We start from the raw sequence: 15,221 nt of genomic DNA, 5'->3' as shown, positions 1-15,221 counted from the left end.
ATGCAAATCAAACCAGCCTTAACCAAATTGAGTCCTCTGAGAAGGCTGTAAAACATACAGGTGTATCAGGAATAGATGTATTGTTGGCTTCTCATTCATTCTTTAGAGATGCCCCATCAGTCACAGTTTGGGAACACCTGACTGCAAAAACTCTTATGCTGACATGGAGTAGGCAAAAAGCAACTCTGGCTCCATCTCTGATTTTTTTTTCTTTTTTTTTTCCTACACCAGAGCCTTAGAGATGGTCTTTGGAAGTGGCTTCCTGAGCTAAAATTCATTTCACATCTTTCTTCATATAAGCCTTTGGAAATTTCTTTTGATACTTGTGGCTGAGATGCTCTTCTCTAGAAACAGATCCTTAAAAAGATAACAGGATTTATTTTTCCATTGATTACATACATTTCTTTTAGGAAAAAAAAAAAAATCGGCATTGAAGTTAACCTGACAGACAATTAGCTGAAATCTTGTTGTATAATTGCTTTGTCTCCCTCTGTTTGCTAGCAGTAATATTTTTAATGTGCATTTCTGCAGCAGATTGAAGGTTTTGGCTGTAATGAAAATGAAATGACTACATACCAGTCCAGACATGAATTCATTTAATTTTATTGAAGCCAGAACCTTTGTTCCTCTTCTCACATACAAACTCACACAATGGGTTGACCTTGGGTTCTGCTCTGCAGAAATATTCCCCACCCTTTACACAAGCACTCAGCCTGCTCGAGGCCTGTCCAAACATGTATGTGCCAAGCCAGCTTGTTCAGCAGGGGAATAGTCAGTGTGCACAACCTTGTTTTGTTTGGGTCTGTTGGATGTGGGGACAGGATTGTTTTTTTTTTTTCTGGTTTGTGGCTCTTTGGGAATGCTAATGGCTGTCTGCTTTCCTGCCCTTGTAATATCTGTTTGCCATTTTGCTGGCTCCTAAGTTGATCATTTGGCACTCGTGACCTAACCAAGGAGATCAAAGGCTTTCTAAGGGCAGACTGCATGAATGCTTCCCTCTCCATCACCAATGTCCTTATTTTCCCTGTCTCCTCCCTCACCTCAAAACTTTGTGTGTTCCAACAATGAAACAAACCTCTCAGCCAAATGTGTGAGAGCCCGGTGGTCACCTCCGGGCCACCATTAGCATTTGATGGGAAACAGGGACAAAGTGGCCTGTGTTCCAAAGGTTGGTTGGTTTGTTTGTTTATTTTATTTCAAATGCCTGTGGGCTGTGACTCTCCTGATGTGTTTCCCAGGGACAAGGTGAAGAATGGCTTCATGGATTCTTTATTTATAGCGCCTTTAGACATGACAAGTTTTTGTCATCTTCTCAACACAAAATTAGGAGCTCAGATATAAATCACTCAGCTCCTGGGATTGCTGCACAGAACTCTCATCAGGATTTGTAGGAGACAGACTATATGAGATAATAATAACTTAAAAGAACACTTGCAACATGCAGGAATTCTTAAAGACTTCATGAGGAAAAGTTTGTCCCTTAGAACATACGGTGCAACTCTGCAACAATTTGACATCTCTGTTGGGTTGGCAGCTAACAAGGGGACCCGGGATGTACTCAATTTTTTGGCTCATGGCAGAAAGAGTAACTACCCTTCATGTGTTACAAGTATTGAAAGGTTATAAACACCACCACAACCCACCCTTTTCCAGCAATGTGCTGGAAGATGTGTTTGAAGTTAAGCATGTACTTTGATTAAGCAGGAGTGAACCAAGCTTAATCAAGATGTAAATGGATGGTTATGTAGCTACATACTCTTATTGTATGGCTCAGTCTGTGTGGATTCTTGCTAAATGACAAGCCTACAACCTTGAAGAATCAGGATCTAGAATTAAAAGTAGTCATGTATGCTGTGCTTAATTGGCATCCTGGAAAGGAGGGTGACAGAAGTCATGCCTGTCCAGTATCGACAAAAGATGCTGGACACCAACTGAAGGAACAGAAATAGACCCCAGTTTAAGACAGTGGGAATGTGACAAAGAAAAAATGGATCTGTTAAGTAAAAGTCTTATATTGGAATTTCGGAACAGCCATTCAATAGGAGATTGGTGAAACTGTGAAATGGGTCTTAGTGAAGTGATGAAAGCTCACGTCTCAAAGCGCTGGAAACTAGGCTGAGTCAGGTCCTCTAGGAAGCAGTAAGAAAGAAACCCAAGAAGGTCTTGTTGAGCTCTAAGCAACAAAGTATGAAAATGTAACCATTTTCTGTTCTAAAGGCCTGGCTATCCATTTGTATTTAACCTGCCCTGTACTCACAAGCAGCATAAAATCTTCATAAATATTTTCAAAAAATTAAAATAAATCAGTGAGATTTTTCTGTGGGGACCTTATCCTATGTGTAGGTGGTTGATGAACTGATTCATTCATTTCAGGACTGACTGCTTATGCTGTAAAGTAGTTTGAAGTTCTGTTTTCATGGTATTCTGCAGTGAATGGAAGTGCAGCAATAGGACCCCAGGTTGGTTAGGATGAACATCAAAATTTTGGATGCTGAATGTCTGTTCTTAATAAATTTTCTCTTGACTCCAGTTTGAGTTTACCGTTTGTGATTTCAAAATAAATCCCTTGGTTCTGTGTTTTGGGGTTTTTTTGGAGAATTTTCACTGAGAACTAGTTTTATTAGTTTGGAGGCTTATACCTGAGTCTGTATTTTGTCCACATGTAGAGCATTATGACCCTGTCATTTCAGTCAACTGACTTAAAGTGCTTGTTAGCAAGGACCGTCCTTGAGTGGAACCCCTGGTTTAACAATGATAGTGGTAGTTGAAGTGATGGACTAGAAGCACCTACATGTGTGATAAATTATCACTCAGTAGAAACTGAGTGACTTACAAAGGAGCTCTTGCAGTGCTTTCTTGAAATGCACCACTCAGTTCTTTATTTAAAGGAATATACTGACATTACAGTCAGAATATTTATATCTCTTTGGTTATAGACCATTTACATCTTTTCAGTGAGCTTTCCTGTATACATTGCCTGTGTACCAAGATGGTGTGACTATGAAGAATCAGAGTCTGGAAAATACTCTGGTAAGACCTGTCAGCCATATGTTAGGTAGGTCCTTGCCATTTCATGGCACAAATCATTCTCCTGGAAAGTGTTTTACTGTCTATGCAAATACACTTCAGCTGGGATCATCCTCACAGCCTGTGGAAAGGTACCAGGGCAGTGTGTGTGGCTGAAATCACACAGCAGTTAGTGCAGAAATACTAATTTTGTTTGCAAATTGATGTATTTTTCCCTATCTGTTTTCAGGGAGCTTGTGTGATGGTACAACCAGTCAGTGTTACCTGTTGCCAGTTTTGGATACTATATTCGTCCGGAGAAAGTACAGAAGAGGTGGCCTAGGGATGAAAATGTTGCATGATTTCTGTCAGTCTTTCCTGGCTGAGGATGCCTTGGGGATCAGCTGCCCTATTTCTGCTGCCATGTATCAAGGTAAACAGTTTGATGTGGACACGTTAGGTAAGGGTCATGTATAATGCATAATTTTCAATATGGTCTTGGTAAGATTGTCTTCACTGTGTAAGAGTTCAGTGCCCTTGTCTGAACTGAACCGTTGTTAGCCTGAAACTGGTTACTTTTCCAGAGACATCTAGAATTTCCTGTGGAAAGGTAGGCTAATATTTATGTAAGACAATGAGAAGCACAAAACTCATGGTGTCTGTTTGACATTTTGTGTTTCTTGAACTGTCCTCTCTTAAAACTATGTCATTGCCCTAGACAGGGACTTACACATTTTATTTGACACCAGAGGCAAAAGAATCATAAGATCTTGTGAAGCCCACACTATGCACTATAATGCTTTGGTAGATACTGCATTTTTAAGAAATTACATTTAGTAAGCCAAGTACCCGGGCTCTACTCAGTCATCCAGTTACATCAGTACTTGTATTGTATCAACTGTCTTTGAACATTTGTCACTTTTAAAAGATCACAAAGTAGTCATATATCTTCTCTGTCTTCAGGTGAAAGCTCTAGTTTCGTTAATAAAATTCACAGAAAATATCTGTGCTCACGTTATTCATAAAATTGTCTTCTTTAGAAAAGTATTTTTTTTCTGAGATTGTTCTCTGTGTGGTGCAGTCTTCACCATCATTTTTGAGATGTTTTGATTGACTTACAGCTTTCCAGCTATTTCCTAATAAATGTCAACAAAATTTTGGCCACATCTGTTCTTTCTCTTGGTTGTTATGTGCCATTGAATGTGTACAAAGGCACCGAGCAGGTACTGCTGCTTCTAAATTCAGGAGGGAATAGTATTGACAGCATTCCTTTTCTTCTCCCAGTAATATCCATTTTTCCTTTTGTAGATGTCAGGGCTTTAGACACCCTGGATGAGAAAGCTGCATTTCTTATGTGTTAACACTAGCAATATGGGAAGACTGTGCTTTTGTCTCAATTAAGTTTAGAGCTAATAGTGAGTAAATTTGACTTGCATCATGTTTTAATTAGGTTTTCTTTTATAAAAATACCAATACTGTAAGTTAAATTTTGAGCTAATGGAAGTCACTGTCTGTTTTTAATTTCATTGGAACCACATTTTCATACTTTTACAAATGAATGCAGCCTTTTACTCTAAATATCTGTACTGAAATCTCTGAAGCTGTGGACAGTTTATTTAACATGGACATGGTATTTAAGCTGCTGTAGAGGCCTAAAAGGAAGTAAAAAGCTGTTTAGCAGATACCTGGATTCTGGTATATATGTTAGTTTTAGTAGCTTTTATTGGAATGTTTAATTTAGTCTGGATATCCTTGGATAAAATTAATGTCCACGATCTGCTCATTACTGTGAGGCAAACATTTACATACCCGAATTAGGGTTTTTCTTTTGACATCCCATTGTTAAACTCAACTGAATGTTGAAGATAAATTACCCAGTTCATGTATGATGAACTACAGTGGACAGAGTAAGACAGTAATTTTGTTGTTTACAGATTGCTATCTTAGTGTAGTTGATGCAACTGATAGGATGGCGGTTAAGGGAAGTTTTAAAATCCCTTTTAAATCTTTTGAACTGTTTGTTCTACAGCATGTGCCTTCTCTTGACACTGCACACTCCTAAGGATACCACTAAACAGAACGTACTTCAGTTTGATAACATAAGCAGACCTAGATTTGATTGTTTATCCAAATGTTATGGATGGTCAGTGTGTACTGACAGTGATATGAATCTGTGGCAATATGACTGTTAAAGGTGATTGTACATGTCACAGGTGTCCTGTAATTTTTTCTGTTGGTTCTTCCCATTTCTTTTCTTCCACATCTGAAGAAATAAATGAACTTAGCAATGGGGCATAGGGTAACAGTAGTGAAAAGGAGGGTGGTTTTGGCCCAAAACCAAGCTGAAGCAGAACTTTTCTTTATAAATAGAAATTAGAGTAGCATTCTGAATGGTTAAAGCTGGAAGATAGAGGAACACCTTTTCTTTCAGAGTAGTGAGGGTAAAAAACCCCACACTGCTGTTAGTTTGAAACCTGCTGAGTGTCTGGATATTGTTCTGTGCTGCAGTGCCAGATGAAAGTGCTCAGCAAATAATTTCAAGTCCTTTATTTCTGCACTCACAAGGAAATAATCTAGACTGAAGCAGATGGACAGGATTCACTCATGACTGTTTAGGCAATTCCACGTAGCCTTTTACAAAGTCCCAGCTGAAACAAAGAGGAGGAAGATGAGAGGGGAGAAGAAAGATTTCCAAAGGAACTAATGAAAGTAGGTCTGAGAGAGTTTCTGGGGTAGAACATGCTCCCTCTTCCACTGTACTTTTCGCTCATTCATACTTTTCCCCCTTGTTTTTTCCTATTCAGTTTGCCAGAAATTCCTGCAGGCTCATCTTGAGGAGCAGAAGCGGCTATGGGAGGTGGAAGCACCAGGAGATTGGAGCCAGCGAGTGAATATCTGGTTAAAAATTCAGATGGAGTCACCCCCTTCCAGAAGTGAGTTAAAATAGTGTGAACTTGTCTGTGTTACAGTTCTATAAAGATAAGAAATGTAATCAAGTGTTAGGTAGTGATCATGGAGAGGTGGTGTCTCTGTTGTTTGTACATGGAGAAACTCCTGAGTGTGCAGTCCAGTTCCCTCATCTTTTCACAGTAAACAGGACAATTCTTAGAAGTTATGAGGTAATGAAATGGAACCACAGAGCATCTGAGAGATCCTGAACAAAGCACAGCCTTGTCATAAAGTGGCTGTAACTCCTGTTGCAGTGCACTTAGAGCAGGGTAGAAGTTAGCCCAAAAAATTCCTGTTGCACAACACATTGTCTGGGTTACAGACAGGGGTTTGGTTCTCTGAAATTGTTACAAAGAAGAAATTTGTATGGCCAATGGGCAGTGTGTTTAATTACCTTCAGTTGCTGCCAATACTGTTCTTGGATGGAAACACAAAGGTTTTCATTATGGGTTTTGGAAGATTCCATGTCCTATCCTGCAGGGTAAATCCTTTTTGCTGGGAGCATATTCTGCCTACTTCACAAAAGATAGCAACAGAGTAGGGAAACCTTTTGACAGTTCATATGGGGATCTTGTTGATGTAATCTGTTCAGCTGGTTGGAGGACCCAGACAGGCCCCTCTGCTGCATGCACATAAGCTGTGATAAGCACTAGGTTCCAAAAGAAGGGCACACATTGTCTCTTTCTGGAAGTGCAGCAAGGAGTGCTCCAGAGTAAATTGCTCCCATGCCTTCCCACATCCATCCTGCTCTGTTTTGGCTCGGGAACCTTCTGTTGAGACACCGCGTTTCATCTTGTCTGCAGCACCCACAGGAGAGTTAAGTCAGACTTTAGCCCTAGGCTGAGTTCCTCTGAAGCCATTATATCTGTGTTCCTCATGCTTTAAACCAGCAAAACCTGGTGTTGCTCTTGCCTTTAATCTTGCTAAGTGAAGTTTATTAATGGCAACTGAACAGAACTATGATCAGATCAAAACCCTGCCGATCCTGGGGGAGAGGACGCTTTCTTTTTTCTTTCTTCTTTTTGCCATCTTCTAGAAAAACAAACAAACAGATGAATGACCCAAGGAATGGGGAAGTATCCTTCCACCAGAATTGCTGTCAGTGAAAAATAAACATGAGGCTGGGGAACTGCCTTGATTGCAGCTTTCCACTACCTAAAGGGGGACAGTAAGAAAGATGGAGATAAAGTTTTTAGCTGGACCAGTTGCAACAGGACAAGGGATAATGATTTTAAACTAGAAGAAGATAGATTTAGGCTAGGTATAAGGAAAAAAAATTTTTCTGTGAGGGTGTTGAGGCCCTGGTACAGGTTGCCCAGAGAAGCTGTGGCAGCCCCATCCCTGGAAGTGTCTAGGTCCAGGTTGGAAGGGGCTTGGAGCACCCTGGTCTTGTTGAAGATGTCTCTGCTCATTGCTGGGGGTTGGATTAGATGGCTTTTAAAGGTCTCTTCCAATCCAAATTATTGTATGATTCCATGATTCTATCTTTAGGGGGTCTCTTGGGAACAAGGGCTTCATTCTGCCTTTCTCTGTTACGCAGAAAGCAAAACACAATGTAATTCAATATTGTCAGCTCCAATCAGGATCTATGGCAACAACTGTGAAAACAGACAAGTCTTATTCTGCTCTGATTCTGCTCTGATTTCTTAGATTCCTGTTGACATTTGCAATGCTGTGTTTTGGAACAAAATTACTGAAAAGAAAAATTGAATATTTTGCTCATATTATGTACCTTTTCTCCCACACCAGTACTCAGTATTGAATACCATTAATGTTCTTGTAAGAATTCTAGTCATAAATATTCCAAAACAGGTTTCTGTAATCCTGAGGTCAGAATTTTCAATTTTGCAAGGTTGTGTGGCTGCATCTAGTGGCAGTTCATATAAACTGCAGCACTTTGTTTGCTGCAGCTGATACTTCAGTTTGGATGTGCACAGATACATAGGCATGCATGCACACATTTCTATCTGCACATATACATATATCTATAAAAATAAAGCTTTTTAGCATGTGACACATAGCTGCAATCATTCACTTTGAATTAATTCTTATTGTTTGAAAAACGTAGGTGATTTAGTTTCAGCAAATAGCCTCAGTAACAAGAACATGGTGACATTTCTCTTCTGGGGCTGGTTGGAGGAGCAGAAATCATTTCACATGGTTTGGTTGTGGTTGCTAAATCTACCAGGCAGTGAACTAAGCTGTTTTGAAGTATTTTAGTAATATACATAAAGCATGTAAATGTGAAGCTAATGCAAAACCAAGCAGACTGAGAAGAATTAAAATAAATTTCAAATGATTGCTTATAAACCTTTATCTGAGTTGGTCGGAATACCTGTATTTTCTGAAAAGGAGAAAGGGATATGGATTTTCTAGGTGTAAAAGGTGAATGAATTATCTATTTATCAGAGCTTTCAAGACCCACAGACGTTTTGTTTCTAGTATAGTTTGTTCACCTTTGTTTTTTGTGGTAGTGTTGTGGGGCACTCTGGTTTGGTTAATTAACAAAAACAAGGCCAGAGGGATTGAAGGTAGCAGTCAGGTGGCTTTTTCTGGTGTTTTTTGGTTTTGTTTTTGTTTTTTTTTTTTAATGGAAATAGCCATGGAAGTATGATAATGTTTTTTTTCCTTTTTAATAATCTCTTTCTGGGATGAAATATTCACCTCATTTATCCAGAGGCTGAAGTGGGCTCTTGTATGGAGAAGACTCCAACCGGTAAACCCAGACAATCAGATATGGACCAGATGAATAAGGTACAGTGAGTAATATGCCATTTCATGACTTTGTTTTTCATTGGTGGCTTTTTACTTTTTTGGTAGAGAGGTTTAAATATGAAAGATTTCCACAGGTGTGTTTTATTACTGACTCATGTATCTATGTAGGTAGTCACAGCTATATTTTATATATATATGTACATACACACATATAAATGATATTTATAGTTGATTTATATAGCTGTAATAGTTTGAGAGGCTAAAGAATGCAGAATGGTTTTCACTAAATACTTTAGTTTCATCCTTACTGAGATAAGGGAACTGTAACCAAGCAGGTATATAAATTCCAAGGTTCGCATATGGAATGGCATTTTGAACTCCACTGTGGTCCTTCCTGTGCAGGGGCTTGAGTGTGACTTAAGAATGAATAAGGCAAACTCTTTATGGTCTTAATTATGTTATCTCACTGCTGAGCTGCAGATCTGACTGTGCTTAGCTTTTTGCAGGACCGAGGCCTAAAACAGGCAGTGAGGTTTGAATGAAGCCTAAGCCATGTATCTGAAAAAACAAATCACAGGAATGAAGCTTTTTCAAGTAATAAAGAAAAAGGAGAGACGAGTGGAAGCAAAACAAAGAGCTGCAGGGGTTGTTTCCCCAGCACATTTCGGTTGCCGCACAATTAAATCAGTTTGTTTCCTTCAGCCCTGAGCGTCCCGGGGAAGCTGTGATGGCTCCGGCCCCTGTGGTGCACGCTCTTGTTCTGTGCTGTGACCATGGCTTCAGAGCCCACCCAGCCAGATCAAGGCTTTCTGTGCTCCCAGTTTTCCTTATGCTGACACTTCTGGGAAGGCAGGCAGAGTAGCAGGAATGAAGCTGTTCTATACAAACAATGCAGCTGAGTTTCTTGCCTTGCATGGTTATGGTGGTCGACAGAGGCATTTGATAATAGGATCAAGTCACAGTTTATCTTGTTTGTGTATAATTTGCTGTTCCTTCTGTCTTGGCTCTAATTTCAGGGTATTGAATGCTTTCCTGGGGTTGGGAAAGTGGCAGGCGTTGCCACAGAGAAAAAAGATGACACAACAGCAGCAAGGACTCTAAACTCACAAGGTCCTGGAGAGGAGGGCTTGGAACAAGGTGCAGGCAGTGCTCAGCAAAATAAAGGACTCAGGAAAAGACCAGGTCCTGGAGACTTAGCTGGAGACAAGGCCACCAAACAATTTAAAGCTACACCATAATTGCTATTTCAAAAATTAGCAAAATTCAGTATGATCTTAAAAATTGTAATTGATTGTTCTTGATTTGTAACACTGGAGAAATTTCTTCAGGTAAGATGAAAATTTTTGCAGCACATGCTCTCCATTTTATGTTTTGTTTTAAATAAAGCTTTTATTTACTAAATGTCCTTTCCTTTTTCTTTTCACCAAGCAATTAAGTAGTAGCTGAGCCTAGTTATTTCCCTGCTCTGAAAAGATTTTATTGGATTGCATGAGGTGTCCAAAGGGGAATAATTGGAGGGCTTGTAGGTACTGATGTAAAAAGATATTTCTATGGAAACCACATCCTGCATTATGGAAGAAAGATACCACAACACACGTTGGTATCAGAATGACAGTTGTAACCTTCCTTTCAGAGTGAACAATTGATCCTCAATTGCTTTCATTTGAGCTTTTCTAGCAGAAAAATCTGCCTTAAACCCTGTGGTGGACAGGATGGCACACAAAGGCCATTCATGCAGAAAAAGTTTGGTGCAGAGAAGAAGAGTGAACAAGCTACAGGCATTAAACTGCCTTTCAGTTCAGGCACTGTGATAATTCTGTGTGCAAGCTCAGGGTGTAGAACTTCATGTAGATTCCATATTGCATGTTTTATTTCCTGTAGGCTCTTTTCTAATGTTTTGCATTCAATTAACTTGGAAATATAGCATATTTCACTAGATTACTCATGTTGTGGCTTGGTAAAGAAATTTTGCTCTTTTACCACAGGCTGGTTCTGTGTTAGAATATTTTAATTTTTTTTTAGTGGGGAATTTCAAAAGCCTGAATGTTGTGTTACTGAATTACAGGTGAAACTGGTAAGATCTAGTCCAGTGGAAGAGAAGGCTTTGCAAAGAGGTGAACAGCAGGAGGGTCTTGATAATCCTGAACAGATCCAGTAGCCTGTAATTCTTAAGTGGCTGCCTCAGAGCAAGGAGAGGTAGTTGTTTCTTTCCAGAAACTAATCCAGTATTACCAGGGAGACAGTTCTGTAGGCAGGCATTGTAGGTACACTGTAGGGATGTATATTTTTCTCCCTGTACAGCATAATTGCTCACACATAGCCCCATCGCCCTGTTTTTGTTTAAGGTTGTGATTTAATGTAGCATTTATTCATGTATCCAAGTAACTCCTTCCCCGTTGAGCTGCTCTGTAAACCATATGCCTGAGATACAGTGAAATCAGACCTTCCAAAGCATCTCTTAAAAGAAAAATAAAAGAAATGCTATAATTGGAACTTACAAGTTTTTGCCAAGAGAATTAAAACACTGGATTGTGTGCCAGCCTTTATCATGTTGCTATGGTTCTCTTGTCACAAAGAAAGTGCATTTAGGACTAACTTCAAAGTCAGTTGATCTTAAGGTTGTTGGAAAGTCACCAAGAGCGTGCTGTAAAGACTGCTAGAAACTCCGTGTCCTCCTGTGCAGCAGCCTATATTGTTAAATGTATGGTTAAATACATACCTTTTTCTTTAAAAAAAAAATACTGTATTTGTGAGGAGTTGCAATACCAGTTGCTTTGAACTATGTTAGAAAATGATTATATCTCTGCTCACGAGAGCTGGTCTGGAGTTGCAGTAGCCTGGCAAGCTGGCCTCATGTCCAGTTTGCACATTATATTATAGTGGCAGATTAAGGAAAACTGGGGTTGTTCCAGCAAGTGAGGAACATTGAGAATTTTAATCTGAATTAGGTCTTTCAACAAAATTTTATCCAAGAAGGCCCCAAGAAACTCTCTGTGAATTTGTATTAGAATAAAGGAGATATATAAGGTACTGTCTACAATGGGAAAATGACTAATTAGATTACATTCATTCTATATCTGGAGACACTTTGAGTTAGAGGATAAAACCATCAATTTTTCAAAATCCCCCGAATGAATTTCTGTTTTACCTATTACCAGTGATCCACAGCTACATTAACAGCCACTTTACTGGCTGTTCTCACAGAAACGTTGCTTCTTTCCTCTGTGTATGAATCTCCTTCCTTGATTTTGTTTAGGTTTTTGTTTTCTAAGTATCTCTTTGTGTTCTAAGTATCAAAAAGTCTCATGATGACAACTGGGCATCTCACAGAGGTAAGTAAAGGTGCGTTTGCTGAGGTTGTGGTGGCAGGTTCTTGGTACTCTCTAATCAAAGAGATCATCCTCCTCATCAAAACTTGTGACAGAGCTAGGAATTCTGAGGTCCTACTTAAGTGTACTGAAATCCAGGGCTGCAGGTTCCATGAGGACAGAGGCTTGCTCCATGTTATTTCTGACTTACAGAACAATTAGTCTGAATATTGATTTAGGTTGTTTTTGTTGTTGTTGTTTTGGTTTTTTTTTTTTTTTGTTGTTGTTGTTGTTGTTGATGTTATATTGGTGCTTTAAGGTATCTGATTAATGCAGAGGCTTGGACCTGCAACTCATTCTTAGCAGTCTGAAGCGCTGCTTAATGAGATGAGAAGAATCCTAAGAAGGTCTGAAGCAGAAACAAATCCAGTATTTTCACTGTCTTAATAGAACGGAGTGGGAAAAATACACTCAACAGCACAAACATATTTTTTTCTCTCAGTGGAAGTTCTTTTCTTTAAAAGAAATCTGCATTTACTTAAGGATAGGATGCTTTCAGAGTGCTGAAAAAGGTTGGCAAAGGCTCGAAAGAGCATTCCAGTTCTTGGAGGGAAGTTTTCAAAACCTCGGATTTAATCTCTTTCTGAATCTACACTTTGGTTGTGATGAGACACAGTGATGTTTCTGCTTAGGAGACAAGGAGGTGAGAGTGTGTCTGTGTGAGAGGGGTGGCAGATCTGCTGAGAGGGAGTTTGTACCTATGGTTCTTACAAGCAGAGACACTTAAGTCTGGCCTGCAAGTAAGATGTTAGACATAAAGATTAGTGTTAGCAGTTATCTGGTGGGTGTGTGCCAACTGAAAAAAGGATTTGATTTGCTCTCAAGACAAATAAACACATGGATTTTAAGACTAGAAATTTCATTACATTAATCTGTCATGATGTTTCACATAATGTAAGCCAGACAATTTCGTGCATGGTTGCTGTGTCAAAAAATCATTGGTTTTGCTTGAAACAGCCCATTTTTTAGAGGGATTGCTTTGATTTGGCAGTTTTTGATTTTCAGATGTTGGGCAGTGGGAAATCTGCCACATTTGTTGGCAAGTTGTTCTAAAGTTTTGTCTTTACAAGTACATCCAGTTTCTTTAGTCTGAATTAATTTTGTTTCAGTCTCCTGTGATGGATTTTGCTTTTCTGTTTAACACTGAGCTGTGCCTCTGGTACTCTCAAGACACTTTTAATGTGGGGATGGAGACTTGTGGTCCGTCTTGACATCAGTGAAGAGCACTGGTATTTGAATCTGCCTCTCTGAGGCAGCTTTTCCTGACCTTGCTGCATTCTTCTTGTCCTTTCAGATAGATTTTCAATTTTTCAAATTCCTCTTAGGAACCGAAACGTCATCAGAGCCCCTGTTCTGGTCCCAGTCATGCTGAGCAATGCGGGGCTGCCGTGACCTGTGGTTGTAAATCATGACAGGATTCTCTTCTGCTTGTGGATGACCATGCACTGTAAGACTCAACTGACCTGTTTTGATGTGTGTGATGTCTGCGCTGAAAATGCAGCCTTTGCAGCGTCACCTGTCTCAGTACCACGAGATGGCACCATTACCCTATTACAAAGTTACCATTACATTGGTAACTTTGTCGTCATCTCTTGGGGCTGGGGACTGTGCCCGCGGTTTAAATGCATCCCTGGTTGGCTTGACTTCCTCGGGAAGGAGGATGAGGGTGTGGTAAAGCTTGTCTTGTGTTTGTCATTCAGGCTCATTTATCTGTGGAGTTTGTCTCCAGTGGGCTCCAGGATGATTTTTTTCAAATATTTGTGAAGTCAAGGTGAGGTCAGAGTAGCACAAAATGCAAATTGCACCCAGATTTTGCCCTTTTGTACATGTCTCTTCAGGAACCCTGCGTGTGACTTTCCGTGTTGTATCTCATTGTTTCCCAGCAGATGATTCTGGCTCTGTTGTGCAAAGTTTTTAGATGTTTGGGAATAGAAATTAACACTCAATACCCACTTTTTACTTGTATGACTTGATTCTGAGAAGTGAGCCATCCAAAAGTCTGCCTAATAAGTAGGTGCCAAAGTAGAACAGAATCAGGGATGTTCAGATTCACGTTTTAGTGTCCTTTCCTATGGATGAAAAAGGGAGGGAACAATGTAAACTTCATCTGCCTGGATACTTCCTAACATTTGCATATTAAGGATGTTGCAGAAAAAGGGGAAAGTAATGTGTCCAAATTGAATTCTGCTTTGTCAATTTTGTTGCTCAACTGCATAAACAAAGAATGCATCCAGCTGTAGTTCATTGTTTGGTACTGACTTAGGCCTTCCTTTATGTATTTCTTGTTACAGATGAGCACGCAATAAAATTTAAGTACATGGGAAACAAAATTAGGAGCTTGTAATTAGCCTGCTTTGGAATTTGTTTCCTCTTGCAGTCCAGCTTGATGGTGAAGTCCCAGTTTAATCTCCTCTATTTGCATTAGACTTTATTGACGTTTTCTGTTTTGAAGGTTGTCGGGTTTTGGGGTTCTTTTTGGTGGTGGTGTTTTTTTAAGAAGTCTTGTGGTTTTAATTTAAACTGAAGGCTCCATTTTTGGAAGATCAATAAACTCCATCTGGAAGAATTCTTTTCTCCCAGCCACCTGACACTTAGATGAAGTAGAACTTTTTTTTTTTTTTTTTTTGCATTCTCAGGGAGGAGATCAGAGGTTGCATTCACCATGATGAGTGCATTTGGGGATGTCAGTATTCATTCACCAACATTGGATTTGTAAATTAATAGCTCAGCCTCTCTGGACTGTGGTATGTTAAAGGTCAGTGACCACGAGAGGAGAAACACTTCAGAGCTGTGTGTGCCCTCTGGTCAGCACAGTGGCCTTGGCTTAATGGCTTTTAATTTCATGCTGCTTTTAAAAGATACAGATGTGCAGCATTCCTTCAGTCCTCCTACCTGGAACCAGTAATCCTGTCCCAGCTTTCTGCAAGGAGTGGGGAGGGAGAAGAGAAAAACCCTTCCTAAAAGGATTAGTCGAACTGACTAATTTTGTGAGTTTCTCTTTGCTTGGCGTGTCCTCTCTCATCAAAGCCTTTGATAAGTATCTTAACCAAGATGCATTTTGGTAAATGCTGTCTTCAAGCCTCACGATATAAAAGAGCCTTCTGATTCCCCCGCCCTCTCCAGATCTTGGGGCTGGTTCAATCTTTTTTAAAGCTATTTCTCTTGTGCTGCATGCAGAGCCCA

The 15,221-nt window shown here is 39.7% G+C and overlaps 1 protein-coding gene across 2 annotated transcripts in view; it reads left to right on the top strand.

Annotated features, from left to right (window-relative positions):
• LOC121670023 (protein FAM169B-like) overlaps nt 1-10,071 on the top strand; it is a 36,489-nt gene extending 26,418 nt beyond the window's left edge. For both annotated transcript variants that reach the window (XM_042039720.1, XM_042039719.1), the window contains exons 6-9: nt 3,257-3,439; nt 5,811-5,939; nt 8,633-8,709; nt 9,687-10,071. In XM_042039720.1, coding sequence (XP_041895654.1) covers nt 3,257-3,439; nt 5,811-5,939; nt 8,633-8,709; nt 9,687-9,908 — 611 coding nt within the window. In that variant the 3' untranslated portion in view covers nt 9,909-10,071. The remainder of the gene's footprint in view (nt 1-3,256; nt 3,440-5,810; nt 5,940-8,632; nt 8,710-9,686) is intronic.
• The last annotated feature ends 5,150 nt before the right edge of the window (nt 10,072-15,221 follow it).

Source organism: Corvus kubaryi, unplaced genomic scaffold (assembly GCF_017639235.1).
Source record: "Corvus kubaryi isolate FWS band 111438036 unplaced genomic scaffold, C.kubaryi_AGA036_p1.0 37394, whole genome shotgun sequence".
NCBI lineage: Eukaryota > Metazoa > Chordata > Aves > Passeriformes > Corvidae > Corvus > Corvus kubaryi.
Note: the sequence above shows the minus strand (reverse complement) of the source record. Positions and strands in the feature narration are given on the sequence as shown.